The sequence below is a fragment of the Oryctolagus cuniculus genome, chromosome 9 (genome assembly GCF_051225735.1).
Source record: "Oryctolagus cuniculus isolate XC-2025 breed Fujian yellow rabbit chromosome 9, ASM5122573v1, whole genome shotgun sequence".
Lineage (NCBI taxonomy): Eukaryota > Metazoa > Chordata > Mammalia > Lagomorpha > Leporidae > Oryctolagus > Oryctolagus cuniculus.
Genome location: NC_142875.1, coordinates 89,543,765 through 89,567,559, shown reverse-complemented (window position 1 = coordinate 89,567,559; position 23,795 = coordinate 89,543,765). Strand labels below are relative to the sequence as shown.

General features: G+C 48.9%; 2 protein-coding genes across 14 annotated transcripts in view; one reads left to right on the top strand and one right to left on the bottom strand.

Moving 5' to 3' along the window:
• BCL2L13 (BCL2 like 13) overlaps nucleotides 1-7,153 on the top strand; it is a 102,806-nt gene extending 95,653 nt beyond the window's left edge. For all 13 annotated transcript variants that reach the window (XM_008250122.4, XM_089304334.1, XM_008250127.5 and 10 more), the window contains one exon: nucleotides 1,421-7,153. In XM_008250122.4, the coding sequence (XP_008248344.1) occupies nucleotides 1,421-2,221 (801 nt within the window). In that variant the 3' untranslated portion in view covers nucleotides 2,222-7,153. The remainder of the gene's footprint in view (nucleotides 1-1,420) is intronic.
• A 2,124-nt stretch (nucleotides 7,154-9,277) lies between these two features.
• BID (BH3 interacting domain death agonist) overlaps nucleotides 9,278-23,795 on the bottom strand; it is a 34,856-nt gene continuing 20,338 nt past the window's right edge. Inside the window, exons 3-7 of the mRNA XM_008250129.5 lie at nucleotides 22,727-22,799; nucleotides 15,944-16,175; nucleotides 12,257-12,393; nucleotides 11,346-11,558; nucleotides 9,278-9,502 (exon numbers count right to left, since the gene is read on the bottom strand). Of these exons, the coding sequence (XP_008248351.1) occupies nucleotides 9,491-9,502; nucleotides 11,346-11,558; nucleotides 12,257-12,393; nucleotides 15,944-16,175; nucleotides 22,727-22,765 (633 nt within the window). The 5' untranslated portion in view covers nucleotides 22,766-22,799 and the 3' untranslated portion in view covers nucleotides 9,278-9,490. The remainder of the gene's footprint in view (nucleotides 9,503-11,345; nucleotides 11,559-12,256; nucleotides 12,394-15,943; nucleotides 16,176-22,726; nucleotides 22,800-23,795) is intronic.

Here is a 23,795-nt window from a genome sequence, read left to right as displayed (position 1 = left end):
CTTCTTTCCACCGAGGTTGCACTCAGAGAGATCCTTCACGTGGAAGATTTTTTGCCACAGTGTCTTGGCTTCCCATGCCTGAAATTGTCTGGCCTTTTTGTAATGACACTCCACTGGCCCGTCTTTTTTTTTTTTTTTTTTTTTTTGACAGGCAGAGTTAGAGAGAGAGACAGAGACAGAGAGAAAGGTCTTCCTTTTCCGTTGGTTCACCCCCCTCAATGGCCGCTGCGGCCGGCGCATCGCGCTGATCTGAAGGCAGGAGCCAGGTGCTTCTCCTGGTCTCCCATGTGGGTACAGGGCCCAAGGACTTGGGCCATCCTCCACTGCCTTCCCGGGCCACAGCAGAGACCTGGCCTGGAAGAGGAGCAACCAGGACAGAATCCGGCACCGCAACCGGGACTAGAACGCGGTGTGCCTATTGAGCTGTGGCGCCAGCCCACTGGCCCTGCTGAAGAAGGAAGTGCTTCTGAAGGCTGTCCATTCTGGTAGGGTTGTCAGTAACTTTGTACCTGAGAGACTTCAGTGACTAATCATTGCCTATTAAATAAAGTCCATCTTTCTTAGCTGTCCATCATTCGGCTTCTTGCAGGTTCCTGTCCTCAGGGATCTTTCTGTTCTTCGTATACACTGTATACCAATTAAATTGGGCTGCTTGCTGCTTTCTCAGTGTTGTGTCTTCTGTGTGGCCTGAACCTGCCACCTTCTTACTATTCAGGTGTCCAGTATAAAGGCTAGTTCCCCTATATCTGTGAGCATACTGCCTTCCCCAACTACCACTAACAGGAGTCATTTTCCCACTTGCAGTTAATTGCAGTTTGTAGCATAGCCTTGTTATACCCTGCTTAGTGATGAATTCCTTGAACCCAGGATCTTGCCTTTGTTTTGAATTTGGATATATATTAATCACATTGGATGTAAATTAACTGGATTTTTTTAGTTTCAAGGAAACTGGTCAGAAGACTGTCAGAAATTCCTACTCTACATTGGCTTACGAATAAATGAAATCAGTTCAGAAATTCTGTAGGCTTAAACACTATATTTATTCTTAGGACTTTAGCAAAGAATTTTTTTCCAGATAGACATTTATTTTTTAAATGTGTACCATTCTTTGGGGTGGTTATTTAGCTAGCAGTTAAGATACCCACATCCCATATCAGAGTAACCTGGGTTTAATTCTCAGCTCTGCCACCTGACTCCAGCTTCTTGCTAATACAGACGCTGGGAAGCAGCAGTGATGGCTCAGTAATTGAATTCCTGGCTTTAGCCCTGGCCCAGCTCCAGCTATCGCAGGCATTTGGCAAGTGAACCAGCCAATGGGAGCTCGCTCGCTGGTTCTCTCTCGCTCTCTGCCTCCCAAATCAGTAAGAATTTAAAGAACAAATGTTTACCCTCCTTTATATTGACTCTCCTTCTTTTCTAGGGCACTGTCTTTAATCTTGAGTCTGAGGAAGAGGAATATCCTGGAGTCATTGCAGAGGACAGCAATGACATTTACATTTTGCCCAGTGACAACTCTGCACAAGTCAGTCCCCCAGAGTCTCCAACTGTGACCACTTCGTGGCAGTCGGAGAGCTTACCTGCCTCCCTGTCGGCCAGCCAGAGTTGGCACACGGAAAGCCTGCCAGTGTCCCTAGGTCCTGAGTCCTGGCAGCAGATAGCCATGGATCCTGAAGAAGTCAAGAGCTTAGACAGCAATGGAGCTGGCGAGAAGAGCGAGAACAACTCTTCGAATTCTGACATTGTGCATGTGGAGAAAGAAGAAATACCTGAGGTTGTGGAAGAGGGCGCTGTGGCTCCTGTGCCACCCAGGGAGCTGCAAGAGGCATTCCCTACAGCTACAGCTCCCTTGCTCCCACATATCACTGCCACTTCCTTTCTGGAGACCAGGGAATCTGGCCCAGAGATGACTGCAGTAGAGGAAGCCAGCCCTGCCACATCTTTGTTTGTAGAACTTGATGAAGAAGAAGTGAAAGTAGCAGCAGTGGAACCTCCTGAAGTAGAGCAGGTGGTGACCCCTGCACTGAAATCTGCATCAACACCACAGAGAGGAGAGGAGTCACATGTGAGCAAAGAGAGCCTTCCAGAAGAGCCCTCCCCGACTGGAGGTGCAAAGGCCATCCCACTGTGTGAGGGCAAGTTCATCCTGCTGTTTGGAGGGGCTGCTGCTGCTGCTATCCTGGCAGTGGCCATTGGGGTGGCATTGGCTCTGCGGAAGAAATAGATTCTCCAAAAGAGGAAGACAACGCTGTGTTTGCTGGATTTGAACTGCCAGCAGCTGAATGGGTGTTTGTGGAACACTTGGGGATAATTGGGGTTTTCTGCTCAACATGGCAGCGGGTTGATCCACACAGTAGGGCTTGAGGTCGAGGGTGTGCATGGTCATCTGTGAATTCCAAGGGCCTTGTCTCATGTTAGATTCAGAATTACACAAGTACAGAGCTCCCTCTAGAACGGGGTTTCTCCACTTTGCCGTCATTGACATTTTGATAATTCCCTGTAGGAGGAGGCTGTCCTGTACATCCTAGGATGTTTAGCAACATCTTGGCCTCTGCAGCTGCAGTAGCACCCCACTTCCTAAAGTGACAGCTGAAGTGGTCTGAGAGGTTGCCAAGTGCCTGCTGTGGGCAGTCCCCCATGGAGAGCCAGTGTGTTATTGGTGGGGGGTGTGTTGAGTGGGAACATCTAAGATGGAAGTCCCAGCCAGGAGGGTTTGCTGTCACTCCACTGGGCAGTGATTCCTCTGCTGGGATCTCATCTGTCCTGGTGGCCAGGCTGTGTGTGCAGCCAGCTGCCTCTGACTCTTGCTCTCTGCCCTCTTCCTGTCCCTTCATGGGGAGTGGGCTCTCCTCCCGTCTCCGCCATCTCTCAGGTCCCTTCTCAGACCCCATGGGAGAGTGCTCTGTGCTTCTGCCCAGACTTGCCACTTCCCCAAGGCTTTCTCCACCTCCACCTTGTAGAGATGTTGCCTTTAGGAATCTTTTACAAAATAAGTCAATATAGAGTAACATGAGACCTGGGGCTCCCTAACCTGTGAGTGCAGTGCAGGTTGCTGGCCAGAGAAACATCTGTCTTGTGTAGAGGCAAAAGGATGGCTAGGTGACCTATCTGGGTAGCTTCCAGCCCTTCAGTCAGTGTCACCCCCTTGCCTGTGGGTGCTTCCTAACAGCATCTGCTGTTTCTGTGCCCTGGGTTGGTATGTGCCCCCCGTGGCTGACCTCATTCTTGTTCCTGCTCCTCCACCTCTTGGTGGGTCTCTTGCCACCTGGGGCTCACAGACCCAGTTGAATTTCAAGTCTTACTAAATATAATATCATTGAGATAAAATGGCAGATATCATCTTATCATTTAAGTATCAAAGGTAAAAGACAAAAGAGGCTTGAGTTTCAAGACGGAGGCCACCTTGAGATTCACACTCGGCTTCCAGAGTCCAGAATGGAGGCTTCTCTTCCTGGACTTAGCACAGCACAGAAGCCAGGGGTGCCCGACACAGCAGTCACCCTAGTCTCTGACAGCAGAGAGTCACTGGCATTTTCTTTCAACTGGCCCCTCCCATCCCTAAAGGAGGGGAGGTACTGCACCCTCCCATGGCTGAGGGTCACTGTGTCACTGTGCAGAGCACGAGTGGTTTTTTTAAAAACGTCACTTCAGATTTACTTAGTAAATATAACACATTACTTTTTAGAGCCTGAAATTTATAATAAAATTACTTTATCTACCCTTAACACCAAAACCCAATGCTTTCAATGTGCTTTTTGAAACTTATTTTTTAAAATAAAACCTTCTCCCTAAAGTATTACATTTTTTTAAAATGTTCAAGAAAAGGTCTGAGGATATGTTTGTGTGTCTTGCACAGCTTTATCAAGTCCTGTGTCCTTGTGGTCTGAAACTTGGTGGCCCACTTAGTGGTGTTCTGAGGATCTTGTTGCACTTTTGTTGGCATAGCTGCAGGTGAGGGGCAGGCGGGATCAGTGTGGGGACAGCCTTCTCCACAGCACTGACAGGGGCATTGGAGTTTTCTGTTTTCTAATTGCTGTGTTCCTGTTTGTGTAGGTTGGAGACTGGTGAGTCTCTCTTTCATAAAATCTTCTCTTCCAGGGTTAACACGTTTTAACTCTGGATCTCATACCCAGTGACCAGAGCAGATTTGAGCAGTGATTGAAGCCCTTGGCCTAGAACACCCATGCCTGTGTTCCCCACCCCAGGACATCAGGGGCAAGTGTAACAGTGATGTGAACGCACACGAATTCCCATTCGCTGAACGTTAACCTGAAGTACCTGGCCAGCTGTGTTGTGCTGGTTGACATTCTTTCTGCTGCCTTCTGCCCCTTGAATGTTTGTTAGTTCCCATGCTTAGTTTCCATGCTTTCTCCACTTTCTTTCCTTCTCCCTCTGCCAGTAGAGGAGTGGCCTTCCCAGAAGCTTGCGTTTTTCACTATTACATTAAAAAGATTTATTTATCCAGATGCTCCTCTTTTTGAGGGGCTTATAGTAGGGAGCTGGTCCTTCCTGCTCCCCAACTTACATAACACCTGAGTCCAAGGTAAAAGAAGGACTTGGAGTTAAATCCAACTTGCCGGGATAAGGGTTTCTGGTCACTTAGCAGAAAGCCAGTAGAGGTTTCTTGAAAAATCCGAGAATTATGAGCACTAGTTTATGCCCTCAGGAGTGCATCCGTACCTACAGTGTGCCTTAAGAGACTCTTTTGATCAATGCTCTTGTGAGAACTTTCTAGATAAAGAAGTGTCTGTGCAGTACTCACCCAGAGGCACCCTTGATGCATCCTCTTGCCTGTGCTTCTGTACCATCTCAAACGATGAACCAGCAGCATGGTTTTCTGAACTGCAGCAGTGTCCTATAAGCCTTTGTGCCAATTCCCTGAAAGAACAGCTGCGCCCGCTCCCCCTCTCTTTCCCTAAAGGTGTGGCAGACGTGGGCAGTCATTTGAAAACCTGACATTTGAATTTTTGAATCATTTTAAGAGTGTTTTTTTTTTTTAAGAAATAAAAGGTTTTATAGGGAAGAGAGTTGTTCCCTTCTATCCTTTCTCCTAACTTCTTAAGTCTTTGAAAACTCATCTTTCAGAGGATGTGAAGTGACTATATTCACCTAGAGGCCAATCACTAATTTTCTTACAGCCCCTGACATAATCCCCTCACAAGCATTGTCTCATGTAAAGTCTCAGCAACATACTGGATGCCAGAAAAATGTCTCCTTATCTCTGGGGGAGAGTACTTGCATCCGTGACAACCTCCCAGCTGAGGTCAGTTTGATACCCCTGGTAGAGTGTGCTTTCTGCACACACACACTTTTGTGTGGGACACTCATCTTGGCACTCCGTTGAACATTTAAAGTATGCAGAGGTCGTCCCAGTGCCCTCACACACCTTACGACACCTGCAGGGTTAACAGCTGATTTCCTCAGCTTTAGTTACAAACAACACAAACCTGACTAGGACCTAGTTAACTTCTAAAGTCTTCTAGCACACAAGAGGCAATGAGCTGAATTTTTCTGACTCCAAGTCCTAGTACCTTTTCTGGATTTTACCATCGTTGTGACCTTGCAGCGCAGTATTGGCAGGCTCCCTGCAATGGTTGTGCCCCTGATTCCTGCAAGAGGGTGTGGGGGGGAGGGGCGCAGGCACTGCTTACCACACTGTGCGCTCTGCAGGAAGGTGAGTCTTGCTGTAATTCTGCTAAGCAACCACCTAAGCTAATATCCAGCCTGACCTGTTACAGAAGTCAAGAGTGAAGCTTATGTCTAGGGCTGAGCCAACATGCAGCTGCACCAACTATCTTCTGTATCCACAGAGGTCCCGACAGTCACGGCTGATGCTTGGTTAGTGCCCTAAGTATTTCTGCTCCTAAACAAGGTTGGGCAATCTGATACCATGTGTAAGCGAGGCAGGTGGAGGCAGCACCATGACACATTTTTCTCTTTCCTTTTTCCTAGTTTTCCTTTTGCCCTGCTTGTGCCATCAGCCTGGGTAGGGATGTGGAGTGGAAAGCACCTGTAGGCATTGCTTAACCTCTTGACACTCGGAGGCCACCTGCTCTGGGAGGTGGCCAGGGCACAGGCTCAGCTTTCTCAGAAGCTGCCAGAGGGGTCCTCCCAGTGAAACACCTGGACTACATGCCAAAGCACCTACAACCCTGGTTACAGAACATTGGCTCCAGAGCACAAACAGTGGGATTCTGTCACTATTCTGTGATCACCTTGTTTAGAGAGAGCTGCACAGAATGGGGAACTGCAGTGTTACTAAATTAATACATCCTGTCTTCCTTTCTGCATGAGACTTCAGAGCCTCAGCCCAGCTTGCCATGTTCCCTGTGTGGAAACCAGCAGGGTCGTCTCATGTTTATGTTTACACTACCAGAACCCTGGCCAGACCGCTGCTTCACTGTGTGCTCAGGTTGGAATTGTTCTCAGGGATATTTGCAAGGCCTTGTCACAAGCTAAAAAGTAGCAGCTGGGTCCAGAAGGTTCTTACCCTGTTCTCCCCTCTCCTAAGGGGAAATTTTATAGTGAAACTGCTCACTTCAGTGGGTATTCTTGGCACCACTAGAAGAAATTGGTTAACAGATACACTACTTAGAACAAAAGTTGACCTTTTAAAATTACTCGCCTCTGTCCCTAGGGACAGGAAGTTGGGGTGGAGTTTCCCTGTCAGAGTCTGGAATAACTCAGTGGGTTCTGGCAACTTTCAATGAAGGAAGGTGTCAGAGTTGCACACGTGGTCACTGGACAGCACCAGAGGAACAGACAGAACCTACTTCTCCCTAGACCTGCAGTTTCCTGCTGTTTCCATTTCTTTTCCCCTTCAGATTAAAAGTGCCTCTTCCTACTTTATTCCTTGAGTAAACTCAAATTTATTGTTTCTAATGCTCTCATCTCTTCAGAAATACTGGAATCAAATGGTACTTTTGGTAGTTAACAGAAGCATTTTGCTTAAGCAGCATTTTGGCCTTCCCTGTATGGAGTCCCTTTAGGCATCCTAGCTGCAGCTGATTTGCTCGGTTTGTTACTGTGGACTCTTCTGATTGCTGGTCACCAGGGAAAAGGAAAACACTCAAACCTATGAATTGTGCTTTCTGTCAGAAGCCATGTGTTGGGAAGAACACATTAGAGGTTGCAATAAAGTGAGACTTGAAGAAAACCAACAGACTCACCTTTCTATTTATATGGGGACCTTGACACATGGGGCATCATTTCTGATAATTTGTCTACATGAGTGGGCTGCCTTGACTCCAGGATCTGCTGACACGGTCCTAACACTCAAAGGACACGTATTCCACATTCTAGTTCCAGTCTGCACAGCTAGTGGAGCTGGGAAACAAGGCCAGACTGTGTGCTGTGGCGCTGAAGGCAGGCTTGAGCATCTCAGCAGTGCATGCTGGGGCCTGGGCAGAGTCAAGGACCATCTCCCCTTCTGCGTGCACCAGCTGTTGCACCTCACTTTCACATATGCCAGGCTTTCACAAAGGAGTGCCCATTGCTTCTTTCTAGTGTTTGAAAAAGAACGAAAAACATATTCTCTGAATTCAAGTCACCTCTCAATTACATCCACAAGATTGCATTACCAGGGCAAAATACCCCAACACCTGAGGTGCACCCAAGTCAGGGCTGAGTACTCATGATTAGAACATTGGTTTCTCAAAAGAACATGTCAGTCTCGGTCTGGAAAGATTTATATGGAGACCAGTTAAAAGCTGTATTCAAATGGTGGCCTACTTATTTGGGCCAGACAGTTGCAAATCAAGATTCTGTGGAAGCTTTGTAAAAAGGTTTACAAGAGTCTGGGATTATTTGTTGCTTGATACCCACTAGTTTAGATCTGCCTACTGTATTTAAACTCCTTTTAAAAGAAAACACCTCCTTCCCCCTAGTAGGAACCTGAATGCCACTTGTATGGACGAGTGTGTTACATGCGACTCACACCTTCCATTGTGACAGGAACCCTTTTTTTAAAAAGTTCACTCCAAAAACATTCCAAATAGCTTAACGGATTTATTTACAAGTTGCCTTCATTCTGTACGATACCTATTTGCTTTTAGTATTTGTAATCTTGACCCATTTCAGATCGAGACCCGGCCATACTGTGGTGTGGACTGAGGTAGACCTGTTTTTCTTTTCCAATGAATACAGACGTTTTTTTCTTTGCTGAGCATTTTTTTTAAGAGTATCTATTTGAAAGGCAGAATGACAGCGAGTGGGAATCTCCCATCCACTGGTTCACTCAAATGGCTGCAAGAGCTCAGGCTAAGCCAGGCTGAAGCCCAGAGCCAGGAAATCCAGGTCTCCCACATGGGTGGCAGGGACCCAAGTACTTGGGCCATCATCTACTGCCTTCCCTGGTGCATTAGCAGGAAACTGGATTAGTAGCAGAGCAACAGGAACCTTGCAGACATTGCAAGTGGCAGCAGAACACTGCAAAGCTGGCCCCTTTCCTGTTGAATTTAAACTTATGGAGGACAGCAGTGTTTTGGTTAACAGGAGGTCTTGCTAATATTAGTGCTGTATCACTCTTGCTGGTACCCACTGTCACACTGCTGCACTGTTTCTAACCCGAAGCATTCCCCTGTAGGTTCTAGTCTCGTGTTTTGAGTGTGCCCCTAGGAAGGGGGACCACTTCAGTGGCCGAAGTTTAGGCCTCTTAACTGCTCCTCCATCCTTTCCAGCTGGAAACCTGTGCTCTCTGATTGACTTCTTAGCATGGATGAGCTGAGGGAAGACAAAATCTTCCATGAAGTGTGCACAGTAGCTTCTGGCAAGCCATCAGCTGAGAATTCTGTCAAAGCTCTGACTTCTTGGGAAGAGAAAAGGGTGCGTTGTAGTGACTTGGTTTTGAAAACAGTGGTTGGTTGGGCCCGCAACCCACCTCCATATGTTTTTAATTGTCTAGGGTTGTCTTCTCGACTTGAAAATCCTATTGAAAAAGCCAGACATGTCCGTGTGGAGGACAAGTTCCCCATTGAGCAAGGTGTAACAGGAAGAGTATCACTTCCCAGTATGAAGATGCTTTCTACTCTGACAGGAAATTTTCATGTGGAAGAGATCTTGCATTTCTTCTCTCAAACATGACACTGTCTGCTGTTAATGACCACACCCAAGGTTGTACTTTATAATAAAGTCTTTTTTAAAAAAATTGTGGTTTATATTTTCTTTTTTCTGCCTTACAACCTGCTTTTACATATAATTTTCAAGTAGTGACTTGTACATCTGAAATAAGGCACAACATGTAGGTTTAGGAGATGGTATGAAATCCACTCAAACGTGTAAGTTGACATTTTCATTCAAGTATATTCATGTAGAAATTGCCTAATGGATCACCAGCTTAAAACATCCCCTTGAAAATATTAAGAAATAAATAGCTACAATCCAGGTCCTGTCTTCTGAAGAACTTAGTTCATAGGGCCACGCTCCTGCTCCCCAGGAGGCGGCTCCTGCTGTCCGGGTATAGGTGGTAACCAGTCTTGCTTCTGTGGCCATCCATTCACTCCATGCCCTAGAACAGGAAAGGAAGACTCGTCAGAATGAGCCAGACTTATTCATAAGCCAGGATTCGGTGCTTAAGGACCCTGGTGCTGTGGAGTGAAGCTGGGGTTCCCTCTGGGTCCTACAACTCTGACCCATCCCTGCATCTACTCTTTGCTGAGAGGGAGCAGCTGTACAAACAGGCCTTCCCGGCACCAAGGCAGCTTAGTGGGTCTGAGGATTCAAGCCTGTCTCTGACCTAAGGATCTGGTAAATAAGCTGTGAATACAGACTGCTGGGGCCCTGCTCTCTGCCTCCTCCCTCACATGGCTGTTGGTGCCATCCTGCTCAGGACTTCCTCAGCCTCCTGAGGAAGCTCTCCTTCCTGCAGTTCAGCTGGTTTTACACCTGGTTCACAATTTACATTCACCCTCCTGCATGCAGCGAAGGCTCTCAAGGCTTATCAGTACACATTAAGAGGGCTAGATGCTAGCTATTTATCTATTTTATTTGAAAGGTAGAGAGACCAAGTTCCTGCTCACTGGTTCACTCCCTGGGATAAAGCCAGATATCAGGAACTCCATCTGAGTCTCCATGTGAGTGGCAGGGACCCAACCACTTAGGCCATCACCACTCTTCTCAGGGTGTGCGTTGACAGGATACTGGAGTTGGGAGGGGAGCTGGAACTTGAACTCTGGCACTTTGATACGGTTGCAGGTGTCCCACGCAGCACAGTAGTGACTATGCCAAACACCCACCACTATGAAGATTGCAGAGTCCTTCCCCCTTTACCATCATGATTTCTTTCTTTCTTGTTTTTAAATTTATTTTATTTATTTGAGAGCAGAGTTACAGACAGAGAGGAAGAGACAGAGAGAGAGAGAGAGAGAGGTTTTCCATCTGCTGGTTCATTCCTCAGATGGCCACAACGGCTGCAACTGGGCACATCCAAAACCAGGAGCCAGTAGCTTCATCTGGGTCTCCCACATGGGTGCTGGGGCCCAAGCACTTGTGCCATCTTCTGCTGCTTTCCTGGGTGCATTAGCAGAGAGCTGGATCGAAAGTGGAGCAGCCGGGATTCAAATTGGTATCCATATGGTATGCTGGTGCTACAGGCGGGGGCTTAAACTACTACACTATGGCACTGGCCCCACATCATGATTTTTAAATAATCTGGTACAGTAGTTAAGATTCTTCTTGAGAGCCTGCATCCCATTATCTGAGTATCAGGGCTTTGAGTCCCAGTTCCACTTCCACTTCCAGCTTCCTGCTAATGTAGATCCTGGAAGTAGAAGGTGATGGCACAAGTATTTGGGTCCCTATCACCCATGTGGGAGACCTGGATGAAGTTCCAGCTTCAGTGTGGCTCAGCCCCTGCTGTTGTGGTCATTTGGGGGAACATTCCAGCAGATGCATGATTTCTCTGTTGTCTGTCTCTCTGCCTTTCAAATGAATAAAAAAAATAAAAAAAAAAAGAATTGGAGTTACACTCATTCTCGTGACAGGTAAAGCTGCAAGTAGCCTATGAGGTTCAGTGTGGTCCATCCAGCCACCTGCTTTCCTAGCTCTACATGTCTACCCCATTACAAATAAGGCTGATAAAGCTCAGATGGACAGCAGCTGTCCACTAACACCTGCACCACAGAGCAAGACCACACAGGAAGAGGGCAGGAAGAGGGCAGGAAGTGGGCAGGAAGAGGCCTGGGACGGCATCCCTCAAGGAGCCCGGGGAGAGGCGTGTGGAAAGATCACTGTCCAGGTACTCCAGCAAGTTTCTAGACCTGAGCCATGTGGGTGTGGGAGAGGGCAAAGAAAGGGGCAGAGGCCAGGAGACTCTATGAAATGGCAAGGAGCTGCCATGAACCAGTTCTTACATTTCCAGCTAAGTTCCTCACGTAGGCGAGCAGGTCCTGGTTAATCAGGGTCACTGCTGCACGGAAGGCAGCGCGCAGCAAGGACGGCGTATGCTCGGCTAGCTTCTTGGCCAGCAGCATGGTCAACATCAGTGTAGCCTTCTCCCTCTCCATGTCTGCAGGCCAAGTCTCCATCGCTTGCTCCACGGCCGATGCCAGCCGCCTCCTTCTGTCCTGTGGAGGGCCACACACCACCTAGTTTGCCAATACCCTTCCCTCCTAAAGGAACTCCAGTCCCCAGCGCGCAGCACACAGAAGCATTTCCAAGGGACAGAACTAGGGGAGAAATGCAGAGGGGAGCCTAGATCATCCCTGGGAGGAGAGGTTACCACCCAATAAACGCATTCACCAGCAGACACTACAGCAGGGACAGGGAACCTTTTTTCGGCCAAGGGTCATTTGGATATTTATAGTGCCATTCGAGGACCTCACAAAATTAGGAACTTAAAAAATCTGCCTGCTATAGATTTATTGAATTTTGAGTTCCACTTATGGTTGCCTCTGCAGGGCCAGACCCAGAGGATTTTGCAGTCTCTCTGTGTCACTCTTTCTCAATAAATAAATAAATAAATCTTAAAAAGACAAAGTTCTCTCTAAGCCTGAAGGGAGCGTCAGTTATTTCTAGAAGTCACATGTAGTTCAATCTTTTTGGAGGTTTTTATCCCTAAACTCTCTTGGATGATTTAACATTCAGCTTCCCTACATCTCAACAATTCTGACAGAAAGCCATGCTGGACTCCACTTCCTCTGTCAAAGCGCCAGGTCTGACAGTCATGAGCTGAGTCACTTTGCCAGGCACTGGACTAGCTGCTGTTGGATCACCTGACAGCCAAGGAGATGGAGGCCAGCATGGGTTTTCTCCCCTTGCTCACCTCCTCCGAGTGGTCATTCACAAACTCCACCACCAGGTTGTTCAGCAGCTCTGGCTGGATGTGGTGGTCCATCCTGTCCCCGATTTGGGCGAGACGCCTGGCAATGTTCCTGATGACCTCTTCTTGGCTCTCTGAACCTGAGCGTTCAGGCAGCAGAAAAAGAGACGATTTAGACAGGCCCCGGTGCACACCTCCTCCCAGCCCAGCCCATCCCATGGCTGGCTCCGGGTCCCCCAGCGAGCCTGATGGGAAGACTTGGAGACCAGCCATGCGGCTGGAGTCCAGGGAAAGGCCTGAGCAGAAGACTGGCGGGAGATGTAAGCCTCCCTCCGAACACAGGCCCAACAGCTGCTGGCAGACAGCGCTGGGCATTCATTCCCTGAGGAACAAATCTGGCTGCAGTCCTCACAGCTGCGAGTTTCAGACCCTTGAATCTAACAGGCGTCCACCTTAGTGCCAGCAGAGGCCCCGCGTGGGACCATGCATCATGCCCTTCCTCCCAGGGCAGCCATGGAGCGTACTCCTTCCTCCAGCAAAACCCCACATCTTCACGGGCACCCTAAGGCCCTGTGTAACCAGCTCCTGCTTCTGTAACGGGAACTCTCCAGTGACATCTGCTGGGCTCCCTCAGCCGCAGGCTCATTTGCCCTTCTGTGGTCCCGACCATGGTACAGGTAGTACCGATAGGGCATCACTTCTCTACTCAAAACCCTTGGGGGCAGGCGTTTGGCCTGGTGGTTAAGATGCACACTGGTGTACCTGGGTTCAACTCCTGGCTCCAGTTCTTGACTCCAGCTTCCTGCTAGGGCAGACCCTGGGAGGCAGCAAGTGATGGCTCAAGTGACTGAGCTCCTGTCACCTCCAGGGAGACCTGGGTTGAGTTCCCGGCTCCCAACTTCAGCCCCAACTGGAGTCCACTTTGAGCATTTGGGGAGCAAACCAGCAGATGGAAATTCTGTCTCTCTGCCTCTCAAATAGCTATATTATATTTAAAAAAAAAAAAGAAAGAAAAAGCTAGGCCAGCATGGTAGTGCAGCAGGTTAAGCCACTTCCTGCAATGCTGGCATCCCATATGGTTGCTGGTTCAAGTCCTGGCTACTACACTTCCCAATCCAGTTCCTTGCTAATACACCTAGGAAAGCAGCAAAAGATGCCCAAGTACTTGGACCCCATACATCTGAAGATCCAGAGGGAGTTCTAGGCTCCTGGCTTCAGCTTGGCTCAGCCCTGGCCATGGCGGACATTTGGGAGAACGAACCAGTGAATGGACAATCTCCCCCACCCCCTGTCTCTCCCTTTCTCTGTAACTCTGCCTTTAAACAAATCTTTAAAAAATGAAAAACAGGAGGCTGATGCTGTGGTACAGCAGGTGAAACCATTAACAATCCCAGCATCCCACATGGGTGCTGGTTCGAGTCCCAGCTGCTCGACTTTTGATCCAGCTCCCTGCTGATGAGCCTGGGAAAGCAGCAGAAGATGGCCCAAGTCCCTTGGCCCCTGCATCCACGTGGAAGACCCCGATGAAGCTCCTGGATCCTGGCTCCATTGCAGCCATTGAGGAGTGAACCAGCAAATAGAAGATGTCTCTCTCTCTCTCTCTCTCTCCTTTCTCTAACTCTGACTTTCAAATAAATAGATCTTTAAAAAAATTTTAAAAAGCAACATTTCCAATGCTTCCTCTGAAGCAACAGAGAGAGTCAAATGACTGCTGACTTCCTTCCCATGCTTCTCTTCCAATGTCCTTGCCACACTCAGCCATTCGCTGTACCTCACAGGTCCTAGGCTTGTGTGGCTTCCGGCTTCTGCTTAGGCTATTGCCATTGCCTCTTCCAGGTTTTCCCAAAGAAACCTGGAAAAACTTGGACTCTGGCTATAGTTCCTGCTACAGCAGCTTTGACTAGCAGGGCTTGTTCTGTCCCTACCCCTCCCTAAACCTTCCCTAGTGGGCTTCCTTCTGGACCTGAAAGCAGAGAGAGTCTTTGGGACACCATGATTAGTGAGGAACTCCTGCCACAACCCCATCTACTTGGGCAGAAAGCCAGGAATGAATCAGCTGTTGGTCTCTCCCAGGGCCACCAGAGGGCAGTACAACCTCCTCCCCAGAGGCAAGTTGGAAGGCTGGATTTCAGGCAGCTGCCAGGCTAAGCTGCAAGGGCTGTGCCCAGGGCCTTGCCAGACAGTGACTTTATGTCTGAATCACCTGCAGAGCAAGGCAGCTGCAGAAGGGTCAGGGGCCAGCACACTCCCAAGTTCCTTAAGTGATTTTGCTGTGTACGTACACACTTCTGGGAGCTTGTCTTTGGTCTCCCTCAGGAAAGCCTTTGTCTGCATATGCGCCACCACTGCCAATGGGCACAGGGACCCAGGCCAGGGAAGGCAGAGGAGCCTGGAAATAGATACACCATGTGCCGGGCAGGATAACTGAGCTCTGGGAAGGCCCGGCCCAAGGCCCATCTCTGATGCACCCACTCTAGCCAGACGCTTCTCCAGGCCTCAGTGTCCTCAGGCAGAAATGAGGTTCAGGCCGGCACCGTGGCTCACTAGGCTAATCCTCCGCCTGCAGCGCCAGCACTCCGGATTCTGTCCCGGTTGCCCCTCTTCCAGTCCAGCTCTCTGCTGTGGCCTGGGAAGGCAGTGGAGGATGGCCCAAGTGCTTGGGCCCTGCACCCACATGGGAGACTAGGAGAAGCACCTGGCTCCTGGAGCTTCAGATCGGTGTAGCGCACCGGCCACAACACGCCGGCCGAAGTGGCCATTTTGGGGGGTGAACCAACGGAAGGAAGACCTTTCTCTCTGTTTCTCTCACTGTCTAACTCTGCCTGTTTTTTAAAAAAAAAAAAAAAAAAAGAAATGAGGTTCAGAATACGTCAATGTCCAAGCCATCTTACAGGCTGAGTCAGCACTGCAGTGTACCACCTGGATGCAAAAACTCTCTATAGAAAGAGTGGATTTCCAGTGGGCCTGCTCAGGGTGCCCGGAACTGTGTTAGCTAAACCCCTGTGGGGCTTTGCCTGAACCCAGTAGCCACAGATCAGTCAAAGCAGAACCCCTGCAGGTAGGAGCCAGGTGTCAGTATTTTCTGTTTGACACGAGAGAGTGGCAGACAACGACCTCACCATAATGCTCTCAACAGCTGGCCAACTGGCTCTCAACTGTAGCCAAGAACTCAGTCCAGGTCTGGCATGTAGATGGCACAAACCCAGCTACTTCAGCCATCACTGCTGCCCCCCACGGTATGTATTAGCAGGAAGTCGCAGTCAGGAGCCAGAGCTGGACGGCAAACCCAGGCACCCTGATGTGAGGCATGGGCATCCTAACCTCCAGCTGAAATACCTGTCCCCTCTTCCCAGTATTTGTTAAAGCTTCTCAGGTTCTTGGAATTACACAGAATCCAGATCAATGGTTCCCAAGCTTCCATTGCATTAGAACCACTTGGGAAATCTGGTAAGAAATACTATTTCATATTGGTCCAGAGAGGAGAGCCAGGATCAGCCATGAAACGAGGTTTTGGCTCCTCAGAAGGGAAGACCTTTCTAATGTGCTCATCCAAGAACAGCAGGTGCCGCCAAGGACAGACTAGACATCACATGACACGGATGTGTAAGGTCCCTCCAGGCCTGCAGGCGCCCTGTTACTCAGGGCTGCAAAGCCCGGCTTCAGGGCCGCGGAGGAGGGTCGCACACCTACCTGCCTCTGCTCTCCCCATCTGGAGGAAGCTGGCGTGGTTGCCGTCCGTCTGCAGTTCGTCATCATCGTAGCTGCAGCAGTCATAGCTGTCGGCCAGCTCGGCTTCTGAGAGCAGCTCCCGACCCAGCACCTGTAGTTCTTCATGGAAACTGCAGCTGCAGCAGCTCTGGAGGAAGCCTAACACCAGCAGGTTTGTGATGTGCTCGTCCCTGGGGCCTGGACCACTGCTGACCTAAGATGAAAGGAAAGGCAGTGAAACTGGAACCTGTCGCAGGGCTGGACGCCTTTTTTGCAGCTGAGTTGGCAGAAAGGGCTATGGGTATGGCCAAGCCCACAGGATCCCACAGGTACCGGTGCTCTGCAAGCGGGCTAGGGGCCTGCTTTAACCAGTGCCACTTGCAGATGCTGAGAAAGCTCCAACTCTGCAGAAGGCGACTCTGTACCACTTGCTTGACCTCCAGTACCCGTGGGCGAGCCGCTAGCCAGGGCAAGAGGGAAGTCAGGCAAACACCACTGTTTCAATGCCTCCTTCCAATACCATGGATCCCTTACCAACTTGAGCCTGCCTCTCCTGGCGATGCTACCAATGGCTACAAGTTCTTCCTTTTCCATGACCTCCCTTGGGAGGCCCCAGGGGTATTGGGCAAACAGAAGAATCTCACCACTGGGGTGTGAGGGCCACAAGTAAACAAATGCCTGCCACTGGACGAGCTAGGTTTGTTCTTTTAACAAACTAGGTTGTTGTTCTTTTAACAAGCTAGGTTTGTTCAGGTGGGTAACCCAGAACCCGGAGCGCCCTGCTCTAACCCACAGGGGCTGAGCTCTCGGCCTTCATAGGCAGCATTGCCTGCGGTGCACTGCAGCACCTGTGGGGTGCTGTGGGGGACGGGCCCACATGTCTGGTGTACTGACTGGGGCTGTGCGAGGGGACTGCAGCAAGTTTGTGGGAAATGGAATCGTATAACAAATTCATCTTGATGCTATAAATTTTGAAGTCCATGCATAATTTTTTCATAATATGTATTTCCCATGAGCTTTTGGGAGCCCTTCATATTCTTTATTTTAAAGATTTTATTTAGGGGCCGGCGCTGTGGCTCAGCGGGTTAACGCCCCGGCCTGAAGTGCCGGCATCCCATATGGGTGCCGATTCAAGACCTGGCTGCTACACTTCCGATCTAGCTCTCTGCTATGGCTTGGGAAGGCAGTGGAAGATGGCCCGAGTCCTTGGGCCCCTGCACCAGTGCGGGAGACCCGGAAGAAGCTCCTGGCTCCTGGTTTCTGATCGGCACAGCTCAGGCCGTTGCAGCCAACTGGGGAGTGAACCATCAGATGGAAGATCTCTCTCTCTCTCTCACTGCCTTTCCTCTCTCTGTGTAATTCTGACTTTCAAATAGAATAAATAAATATTTTTTAAAAGATTTTATTTATTTATTTGGAAGGTAGAGTTAGAGAGAGAGGAAAGAAAGAGAGAGAGGGCTGGGCCAGGCCAAAGCCAGGAGCCCAGAGCTTCTTCTGGGTGTCCCACTTAGGTGCAGGGGCCCAAGGACTTAGATGATCTTCTACTGCTTTCTCAGGTACATTAGCACAGAGCTGGACTGGAAGTGGAGCAGCTGGGACACAAACAGGTGCTGATATGGGATGCCAGCACTGCAGACAGCAGTTTAACTTGCTATACCACAGTGCAGGCCCCAAGCCTCCTCATATTCTTGGCAGAGGTGAGTGTCAGCAAGCTGTGCCCACAGCAAGTGAAGAACCAGGCTGAGAGAGGGAATAGACAACCTGGAAGACAGGGACACTAAGAACTGCGCAGAGATGCAAAACAGGCACACTGGGCAGAAGACAAGGCCAGGAGAGGAAAACCAAGGTGCAAGGCAGAAATTTATTTCTACCCTCTAAGGCCTAAGTACTTTTTTAGAAAAGTCAAAACATTTTTAGAGGAAAATTTTTTGATTTTCAAATTTTTATTTATTTGAAAGGCACATAGAGAGAAAGAGAGAGAGTGAGAGCAAGAGAGCGAGCGAGCGAGCGAGAGATCTTCCATCTGCTGGCTCTCTCCCTAAAAGCCCACAACAGCCAGAGCTGCTCTAGGCTGAAGCCAGGAGCCTGGAACTCCATCTGGGTCTCCCACATGAGCAGCAGGGACTCAATTACTTGAGCCATCACCTGCTGCCTCCCAGGGTCTGCATCAACAGGAAGCTGGAATGGGAAGTGGAGGCAGGACTCCACCCCAGGCACTCGGTATGAGATGTGGGCATCTTTACAACTATGCCAAAGACCTGCCTTTTAGAGGACAGTTTTTATAAAGCAGATTGTGCAAATAGATGGAATTCTGAACATAAGTTGCCTGTGCTTTACTTGTTCCGCTTTTATGCCTCCAAAATGCCTCTAAGAAAAGGAGAACGACAATGTAAAAGTTCCATGGTAACAAATCCTTACGATTCCTCCACAGTGCGGCCCAGAATCCCACAGTATGCTTTGTTTCTGCCTTCAGGAGGTACCCTGGTGGGGAGGAGAAGGGAGGGCTGGGGCAGGCTGGTCAGCTGAATTGTGTCCCCTGAAAGAAATCTTCAGATGCTGACCCCAAGTACCCATACTGCAACTCTACTTGGGAACATGGTCTTAGCAGAGGTGACCAAGAGACGAGAAGGTTGTACAGAGTTAGAGTGGGCCCCAAATCCACTTACTGCATAGTTGTAAGAGGCAGATTCACACACAGACACACAGAGGAAATGCCCTGTGTCAACAGAGCGCAGAGCTGGGGCAATGAGAGCCACCAGAGGATGGGCTTGGCAGAGATCCTCCACAGCCCTAGAAAGAACCCACTCCAACGACCCTTCACTCAAGACCCCTTCATTCAAGAGTCAACTTCTATTGTCCAAAGCTGGTTCATGGAGTTTGGGGACAGCAGCCCAGGAAACCAACAAAGGCAGTCTATGCCCCCAAGGACTTCCTTCTGATCCAGGAACCCACTCCTGGTAAATGCCTCCAGCTAGGCCAGCGCAGGTGTCAAATGCAAGCCCCACGATCTCAGCTCTAACAACAGAGGGGCCTTGGAGAGGAAGGAGGAGTTTCACATATGGAGGACAGGCCCACAAGCCACAAGGGGGTCACCCAAGATGCCACATGCTTGGCAGTACTCAGTGGGCAGCACCTGTATGGACAGGTAGGTCAGGGACAGCATGAACTTATCACAAAACAGGCGTTGTGCTTGGGAAATGGACAAACAGAACTTAGGACATGCCAGTACGGGACCACGTATGCCGTTTTTTATGTAAGTTGAACATCTCAAAAGAAAGGCAACTTGATAGTTATGCTCTCAGATGACAGAACAACAACAAAAAAAGTTAGGAGCAATGATCAAGATGTGAAATATCACAAAGCTGATGTAAAGGAAGCAGAAAGAATTCTCATGATACAAAATCAGTTCCCATGCAGAGAGTAGTATGGAAACTACCCCATGTGTTTAATAATAAGCCCAGTGTCCAGACAAGCAAACAAATAGAAGCACCAAACTATAAGAAATAAAGCCAGCTTCACTTTTTCTCTTTGTTTTTCTTAATATCAAAACCCAAAGAATGTTGCAACAACAATGAAATCACAAGTGTGATTTCATTCACAAGGCACCTCCAATGCCCAGATTCATAGAGACAGAAAGAAAAATGGGGCTTGCCGGGGGCTGGCGTGCAGAGTGGGGAGTTAGCATTGAGGGTGCAGAGTCAGCTGAGGGAGAGGATATCATTCTGAAGAGGGGTGAGTGGTGGTGGCAGTGGTAGGTGTACAGCAATGTGCATACATTTAATGCCAGTGAACTGTTCACGGAAAAATTGGTAAACTTTGGAGCCAGCATTCAGCCTAGTGGATAGGATGGCCATGTCCTACATCAGAGAACAGAAGATGGATTCCTGGCTCCAGCTCCTGACTCAAGCTTCGTGCTAATGCTCATGCTGGGAGGTAACAGGTTATGGTTCAAGTAACCAGGTCTCTGCCCCTCACTGAGTTCCTGAATCCCAGCTTCATTCCTGGCACAGCCCTGGGTGTTGCAGGCATTTGGGGAGTAAACCAGTGGATGAAAGCTTTGTCTTTCTCTGCTTATCTGTTCTCTGCCTCTCAAATTTTAAGAAAAGATGAATTTTATCCGATGTGAATTTTACCGCAATTTTATTAAAACAAAACATAAAGCAAAGCAAAGAAATACTTACAACAAGATGAAAGCTCTAATGTGGGGGGGGGCAGCTAAACCACAAATATAAGAGAAAACTGCAGGCTGTCATTGAGGTACAGTGGGTTATACCACGTATGCAATGCAAGCATCCCATACAGGTGGCAGTTCGAGTCCTGGCTGCTCCACTTATGATCCATCTCCTACTAATGTGCCTGGGAAAGCAGAGAAGGATGGCCCAAGTACTTGAGCCTTCGCACCCATGTGAGAGACTAGGAAGCCAGGTCAGGCTCCTGACTTCAGCCTGACCCAATCCTGGTTGTTGCAGCCATTTGGGGAGTGACCCAGCAGATAGATGATCCCTCTCTCTCTGTCACTCTATCCCTCTTTCTGTGTATCACTCTGCCTTTCTAATAAAATAAAAATAAAAATAAAAAGAGAAAATATCTCACTGCTTCATTGATGGGCAAGCTGCCTAATTTCTGTGTCTCCCTGTTCTCTGACTTTGATGGTGCAAAAGAAAAAAGAAACACACTGGGAATAATTGTATCCTCTCTTCCTTCACCAAAGGGACTAGCTGGAGGGATTGCTATAGAACCCCCAAAACTGCTCACCCACCTAGAGCACAGTAAGCCCATCAGTGACACTGGGCTGCTGGGAAAGGCAGGTATTTACTGCAATGCACAGAGCAAGGAACAGGCAGCTAGCACTGATCTCCAAGACTCCCTGAGGGAGTCAAGGTAGTGAATCTTCTGGCTGAAAGTTGGGGATAAGCAGCAGTGATCTGCTAGTGTGTGGCTTTTGACCAGAGATCAGGGCCAGTGTGTTTCCTTTGGAATGACAAAGGTGGGCTCCTGTGTGCCTGGGTCTAGGTGTAGATTGGGTATTGGTTTCTTTGATGAGGCTTGAAGTTCCTGAAAAACCTCCCAACTCAGGTCTAACACAAGGACATCAGCTATGGTGGTGATAAATGACCTTCAAGACCTGCGTTCACAGTTCAGCCTGTAGGTCGCTCAAAGGCTCTCAGATCAGAGGTCAGCACTGAGGAGTTCACTATGCTAAAGACAAGGACAAGAAGGAACTGGGCCCATCAATGTGGCACAGCGGGTTCAGCCACCACTTGTGATGCGGGCATCCTGTATCAGAGCATCAGCTGGAATCCTGGCTATTCCATTTCCCATCCAGCTCCCTGCTAATGTACCTGGGAAAGCAGTGGAAAGTGGCCCAAGTACTTGAGTCTCTGCCACCCACATGGGTGACCAGGATGGAGCTCCAGGGTCCTGGCTTTGGCCTGGCCCACTCCTGGCCATTGAGGCCATTTGGGGAGTGAACCAGCAGATGGAAGATCTCTCTGTCACTGTGCCTTATAAATAAACAAATCTTAAAAAAAAAAAGAAGAAGAAGAAGAAGAAGAGCTATTGGAACCTGATAAAATCTACATCAAAGGCTGGCAGGGCTGGGGTTTGGTTACAAAAGGGATGCTACATAAGACTGCACTCCAGGGGGCCGGCACTGTGGCATAGTGGGTAAAGCCGCAACCTGCAAGCACCAGCATCCCATATGGGCACCAGTTCGAGTCCTGGCTGCTCCACTTCAGATACAGCTCTTTGCTGTGGCCTGGAAAAGCAGTGGAAGATGGCCAAAATCCTTGGGCCCGTGTACCTATGTGAGAGGCCCAGAGGAGGTCCTGGCTCCTGGCTTCGGATTGGCTGAGCTCCAGTGGTTGCAGCCATTTGGGGAGTGAACCAGTGGATTGAGGACCTCTCTCTCTCTCTCTCTCTCTCTCTACCTTTCTGTAACTCTGCCTTTCAAACAAAATAAATAAATCATAAAACAAACAAACAAACAAAAAAAAAAAGAATGCACTCCCTAAAGGTTAGCATGCACAGCACCACGTGGCAGTGCTGCTTCAACCTGCAGGCATCTCAAGAATATGGAAGAGGGAGCAACGTGACAGGCTAGAAGGGACACAAATGGACAGCTTTATATGGCACCAGAGCACTGTTTTATTTTCTTTTTCTTAAATTTCTATTTACTTATTTTGAGAGACAGAGAGACAAAGAAAGCTGCCACGCACTGGTTCACTTCCCAAATGTCTGTAACAGCCCCTGGCTGGGACTAAAGCCAGGAACATGGAACTTAATTGGGTCTCCTACAGGGGAGGCAACTTCTTGGGCCATCACTGATGACTGCTAGGGTGCTCATTAGTAGGAAGCTGGAGTCAGGAATCAAACACAGGCCCTCTGATATGGGACAGGGGCATCTTAACTGCTAGGCTAAATGCCCGCCCCAGAGCACTGTTTTGTGACACTGCTAAAGGGTTTCATTATGACAAGATCTCTTCTGTTTGTTCACTTAACATGCATCCCTGGCCCACACATTCCTACATTTCTGGAAGGACATTCGACAGGTGCATGTTGCAAAGCTCCAAGCACTAAGTGCTTTTATGTGCTCAGAGATTCAGAAGCTAATTTTGTTGTTAAGTGTGAAGTTCCTCTTTGCCGAGCTGTCAAAGACCTGGGCCGCAGCAACTGCCCAAGAAAACAGACATAAAGACCAGGCAGGCCTTTGGCCACCTTCGAAGCCCCTTTCAACAGCATCCGAAAGAACCCTAAGAGTCTGACCTTGGGATCCACGGCATAAGCAGCACTATGCAGATCCATGTCACCTCTGGCTCCCAGGTGTGTGATCGGCAGCCTGCAACAGAACAGACAGACCCAGGGTCAGTGGGTTCCCTGCAAGGATTCCCCCTTCATGAACCTCAGGAAAGAACCAAGGAAGCAGTCCCAGGCTCACAGCCAAGAGGCTGAGCTCAGTCACTTGGCCTCATGATGCCCTCTGGATGTCTCTCTTTCTCCCCAGCATGGAGCAAACTGGAGTTCCCTCCTTCCAGGAGCTTGCCAAGTCCTGAGCCCTTCCCAGGGTCAACCCTCCATCCTCAGAGGTCCTCTGGTTGCACACTCAGGAAGACCTCATGGACCAGGCAAATAGGGCAGCTTGGCTCAATAAATAGCTAGTTAATACATTCTGCCTAAAGTTTTCAGGGAGTCTGTCTTACTATTACCATGCCCACTATCACAATGACTCCTTCCAACAATAAAAAGCCCAACTCATTTACTCAGTGTGCAGCAGTTCTCAGAGTGCCTCACTGAGCCCTAGGCGGTGCAGATACTGACTTAGTGGGGAATAAATAAGGCATGGGTCAATCTTTCTTCTCTCTCTCTTTTTAAACAGGCAGATATCACTTAAAATATTTATTTATTTATTTATTTATTTATGTTGGGAGCTGGTTCACTCCCCAAATGTCTACAATAGCCAGGACTGGGCCAAGCTAGAGCCAGGAGCCCAGAACTCAATCCATGTCTCCCATGTGGATAGCAGGGACCCAACAATTTGAGCCATCACCTGCTGTCTCCCAGGGTGCACACTAGCAGGAAGTTGGAATCATAAGCAGAGCGAAGACGCAAACCCAGGAACTCCAATATGGAATGTGAGTGTTCCAAGTGTCAGCTGCTGTGCCAAATACCTGCCTAGGGAACTATTAAATGGCAGCCAGAACGGACAGGTCAGCTCTTTCCATCAGGCATATAGAATCAAGGAGTAGTTAAGAGAAATTGTCCATATACAAGGGTACTTCAAAAAGTTTATGGAAAATGGAACTGAAAAAATAAGTTTATTTTGGTGCAAAAACTT